The sequence below is a fragment of the Rhagoletis pomonella genome, unplaced genomic scaffold (genome assembly GCF_013731165.1).
Source record: "Rhagoletis pomonella isolate Grant_MI unplaced genomic scaffold, Rhpom_1.0 Rhpom_scaffold_00006, whole genome shotgun sequence".
Taxonomy (NCBI): Eukaryota; Metazoa; Arthropoda; class Insecta; order Diptera; family Tephritidae; genus Rhagoletis; species Rhagoletis pomonella.
Genome location: NW_023458560.1, coordinates 36,466,266 through 36,471,270, shown reverse-complemented (window position 1 = coordinate 36,471,270; position 5,005 = coordinate 36,466,266). Strand labels below are relative to the sequence as shown.

Genomic DNA, 5,005 nt, shown 5'->3' with positions numbered 1-5,005 from the left:
GTGCTAGTCTTCCACGCAAAAATCTGAAATGTGCTAGTCTTCCACGCGATTAGTGAAATGTGCTAGTCTTCCACGCGAGAATCTGAAATGTGCTACTTTTCGACGCGAATAATGAAATGTGCTAGTCTTCGACGCGAATAGTGAAACGTGCTAGTCTTCCACGGTAATTTGAGATGTGCTACTCTTCGTTGGGAGCGACGATATGATGGGTGTCGATAACGTCGATAAAGATGTTTAACTGGGAGTTAGAATTAACTAGACATGGTGCAAACGGCCCTAAGGGTTTACACCGGACAATATTGCCAAGACAATTATGTCAAAATGGTGTGTTTGTTGTAATATGAATTCGCCGTGTTTACAACAAACACATAATTTTGACATAATTGTCTTAACAATATTGTGCGGTGTAAACCCTAAGTTAATTAAACGCTGTGAGTCTAACCTCTAACGGCGTGTTTACATTAGACAATGCTGTCAAGACAATAAAGAAATACGTATTAGGGCCGTTTGCACCATGTCTAGTTAACGCTAACTGGAGGTACATCCTTCAGTTAAGCACGTTAACTGCTTTATCGATCATATGTTATATGATGGGTGTCGATAACGTCGATAAAGATGTTTAACTGGGAGTTAGAATTAACTAGACATGGTGCAAACGGCCCTTAGTCGTAAAAAACGTTGATAATTTTATCCGTGGCGGGGGCGTAATTAGGGCCGGTTGTTCAATGTCCGTTTAGCATAAATCAGAGGTAGAAGGTCCGCTTAAATACCACAACTGCTTTATCGATCACATGTTATATGCATGATATCGAAAACGTCGATAATGGTGTTTAATTATTAATTAACAGATAATTATCACTAATTATCACTAATTTCTGCTGGAAAGCGTTTCTTAACCCAAAAAACTAGCAGAAACTAGCAGCTCTCTCTCGTTCTTACGCTGTTCTTTTTTTGATTATTTTTCGGTGTTTACCTTTTTAGTGCCTTCTTATGCCTTTTTTGCGATTTCTAGTCCTTTTCCTGCCTATTTCGTTATTTTGTTTTGCCTTTTTTGTAGGGTTTTAGGTCCTAAAAATCTGTACCCTGGCGATAAGATATAAAGAATTTTGTTTTTCTATTTTTATCGTGGTAATTAGTCACTTTGTCCTTATGTGCGATTTATAGAATGAATAACGCAGACTATACTTCCAAATACATACATATGTATGTATATGTACGTACAGCTTCCATTTTGGACGGAAAAGTGCAACGAAAAGTGGTAGTTTTGGTGTGTACTTTTTTACCATCCAGCGAATCGGCTTTCCGGAAGCAGTCCTACTACGTCGATTAAGCAGTGCATCCGTTGCAAATGCTCCATATTGAATGCAGACATGATTGCGGCCATTTTCAACTGCCTTATACATTTTGTTTGTTATGACATATAAGTCATCAAGTTAAAGGCTGCGTTTCTTTATACATTCCGGATAATCCCATTTCACAGCCGGAATAAACAGAATACGTTTGAAATATACGTTAACATATCATCAGGAACGTTCTAAAGAATAAGTAAACAAAAAAGTTTATTCCAAACGTTCAGAATGAATAAAGAAATTCAGCCAAAGTAAATACGGATTTTTACAAACTCAAAATAATTGACAACAATTAGGTGAAATTGAAGTTATTGTAACAAAAAAAAAATTAAATTCTCAAAAGCGCTGCTGTTATACATTATTTCAAGCGAAATCCGCCAAAAAAAGCTTTCAGTTATCGTTGTGAAGGTAAACAAATTAAGCTTGTGTAGCAGAACTATATAAGATTGTGTATTGTGTCAACTCTTTCACGCGCATACTGTTAACCGCACATAGCAAGGGTGTGGACTTAATTCAGCCGGCATCTGCTCTTGTCACCTTGCACGAAGGTCATTGAAAGTTTCGTCGGAGCCAATATACGCCACCCGTTGCGTTGCAAAACTACATACGATTAAACGATTTACATACATATGTACATGCCTGTGACGTTCGCCGCATATGCCGGCAATTCCAACGTGTATGTATTATGTCATAGCCATGCAATCCAATGAAACCGATTTGTAACGAACTGAGTAATCCTGCAGCCGCCTCTGTCTTTGCCACTGTGCCATATAGACTCAATTTTAAAATCCACACACGTAATTAGCAGGTAGAAAGAAGCGTATTCGTTTTCGCAAAATACATAGCTGGTGACGGCAACGGATACGAACAGTTTTGCCTTTTGCAATTGCGACTGCGACAACAACCAACAACAAAAAGAATAGGAAATAAAAGCTTTGCACGAAATAAAAAAAAAAAAACAAATTGTGTTAAAATGTTGCTGTGGTCGTGCTCCACGAAAGTAGCAACGACTGCTCGCACCATCGCGCTTTTCGCTCAACACTCGCTGTCAGTTGCTCCACAATCGCCGTTGGTGAATTTTGGTGCCAGAGTTCCGTCTCCGTTTGGATTACATTTCTTGTTAATTAAACGCTTTAAGTAAGTGCTTTAATTTTAGGTGTGCATTATTTTTTTTTTTTGGTGCAATACTTCTTTGCAATTCGAACAAAATTATAAACAAATGCATTTGCTATAAAGTGTAATCGAAATTGTACTCGCATATGAATTTAGTAAAAGTATGATTCGATTTTTAATGGCGGAGAATGCAGTTAGATAACAATTTACCCGGTGGTCGTGTACAAATTTTAGGTTTTTTATTAATCATAATTTTCCGCTGCCATTTAACATAATTTATGGGCGAACAAACTTAATTATCATAAAAGAAGTTGATTATTTGCAAATTCAGTATGAATTTCGCTTATTAGCGCAATATTTCCTTATTATGCCGCTATGACCTTTAATGCCTGCGTAGAGGTCATATGCGGTGAGAGAAAACTTTCCACAGAAATTTATGAAAAACAAGAGGAAATTTAGCTGAGACTTAAGTATGTACATATATGTAAAAGTAGCAAGAGAACAAAAATAAATATATCAAATTAATTAAGAATAAATTAACGCATTATTAGCAATTAATTATTTTCAAAAGAAACACATATGTACACATGTATGTATATAGGTATGCATGCAAGTATGTATGTATGTAACAATGTACAAAAGTATGATTTGTTACTGCATTTGTACATATACGTACATATTTGTAATTAAATAAATAAATAAATGATAAACAAATAGAACTTAATCATTAAATCATTATAAAATTTTTATTAAATGTATTTTAAATTTCTCTTTCTCTTATCTCTTTTATTTCTCAAACAGATCAGATATGCCTATCAAGTCAATTTTCGCCCGTCAAATCTTCGACTCACGTGGTAACCCCACCGTCGAGGTTGATTTGACCACTGAGTTGGGTCTATTCCGTGCCGCTGTACCCTCCGGTGCATCCACTGGCGTGCATGAGGCACTCGAATTGCGCGATAACGACAAGAACAACTACCATGGCAAGGCTGTGACCAAAGCTGTTGATCATGTAAACAAGACTCTGGGGCCTGAATTGTTGAAGGCTAACCTTGAGGTTACCGATCAGGAAGGCATCGACAATTTCATGTTGAAATTGGACGGTACTGAAAATAAGTCGAAATTCGGTGCCAATGCCATTTTGGGTATCTCATTGGCTGTCTGCAAGGCTGGTGCCGCCAAGAAGGGTGTACCACTGTACCAGCACATTGCTGACTTGGCTGGTAACAAGGACATCATTCTGCCGGTGCCTGCATTCAACGTAATCAACGGTGGCAGTCATGCTGGCAACAAATTGGCCATGCAGGAATTCATGATCTTGCCAACTGGCGCTACCAGCTTCACTGAAGCCATGAAAATCGGCTCTGAAGTGTATCACCACTTAAAGAAGGTCATCAAGGACAAATTTGGTTTAGATGCCACCGCTGTGGGTGATGAGGGTGGTTTCGCACCCAACATTCAGTCGAACAAGGAAGCCTTGGTGTTGATCCAGGATGCCATAGCAAAGGGTGGCTACACCGGCAAGGTGAGTTGTGGGGAAGGAGAAGAAAATTATAATAAAATTTTTTGTATAACTATTAATTCATAGATTACTTGTGCATATTCTATGAGAGAAAAAATCCAAATGTTCATGTATACCTATTTTAAATTCTTCATTCCTTCCACCTATAGGTCGAAATCGGCATGGATGTTGCCGCTTCTGAATTCCACAAAGACGGTCTGTACGATTTGGACTTCAAGAACCCCAACAGCGACAAATCACAATGGCTGTCGCCCGAAAAGCTCACCAACTTGTATCAGGAATTCATCAAGGAGTTCCCCATCTCTTCCATTGAGGATCCCTTCGATCAGGATCATTGGGATGCCTGGTCCACCATTACTGCCAACACTCAAATCCAAATTGTCGGTGATGATTTGACCGTGACCAACCCCAAGCGTATCCAGACTGCCGTCGAAAAGAAGGCTTGCAACTGCTTGTTGTTGAAGGTCAACCAAATCGGTACCGTAACCGAATCAATCAAGGCCCATTTGTTGGCCAAGAGCAACGGCTGGGGTACCATGGTGTCGCATCGTTCCGGTGAGACTGAAGATACTTTCATTGCCGATCTCGTTGTTGGTTTGTCAACTGGACAAATTAAGACTGGTGCTCCATGCCGTTCCGAACGTTTGGCCAAATACAATCAAATTCTTCGCATCGAAGAAGAGTTGGGCGCCAAGGCGAAGTTTGCTGGCAAAAGCTTCAGAAAGCCACAATAAATGTGTACTTTAAATAGTGGCGAGAAATGAATAATGATTCCAACGTGCAAGTAGAGAGGACACACTAGTATGGAAGTGGCCAATTAAGTTGAGCTTAATCAATAGAATACAATACACGAAAAACCTAGTATATACCGTTGTAAATGTATATCACCCACCTACCTACTATTTATCAATAACAAATGTTAATTAAATTTTGTGCACTGCAATTATTTTGGTTCTCTTATTCTACTTTAAATACACATACATACATATAAAATACAATTTAAAATTTTATTTAAATTATA

At 38.4% G+C, this 5,005-nt stretch overlaps 1 protein-coding gene across 1 annotated transcript; it reads left to right on the top strand.

The window, feature by feature from the left end:
* The first annotated feature begins 1,757 nt into the window (after positions 1 to 1,757).
* Positions 1,758 to 4,982, top strand: LOC118740678 (enolase). Its single transcript, XM_036472297.1, has 3 exons — positions 1,758 to 2,486; positions 3,264 to 3,987; positions 4,134 to 4,982. Exons 1-3 carry the CDS (start codon positions 2,323 to 2,325, stop codon positions 4,716 to 4,718), a joined length of 1,473 nt encoding a protein of 490 aa, XP_036328190.1. The 5' UTR covers positions 1,758 to 2,322; the 3' UTR covers positions 4,719 to 4,982.
* Positions 4,983 to 5,005: the final 23 nt, after the last annotated feature.

Bases quoted from the DNA above. Each gene is read 5' to 3' on its own strand.
- LOC118740678 (XM_036472297.1), top strand. From the start codon at position 2,323: ATGTTGCTGTGGTCGTGCTCCACGAAAGTAGCAACGACTGCTCGCACC. The intron at 2,487-3,263 runs GTAAGTGCTTTA...TTTCTCAAACAG, and splicing joins TTGTTAATTAAACGCTTTAA to ATCAGATATGCCTATCAAGT. The intron at 3,988-4,133 runs GTGAGTTGTGGG...TTCCACCTATAG, and splicing joins AGGGTGGCTACACCGGCAAG to GTCGAAATCGGCATGGATGT.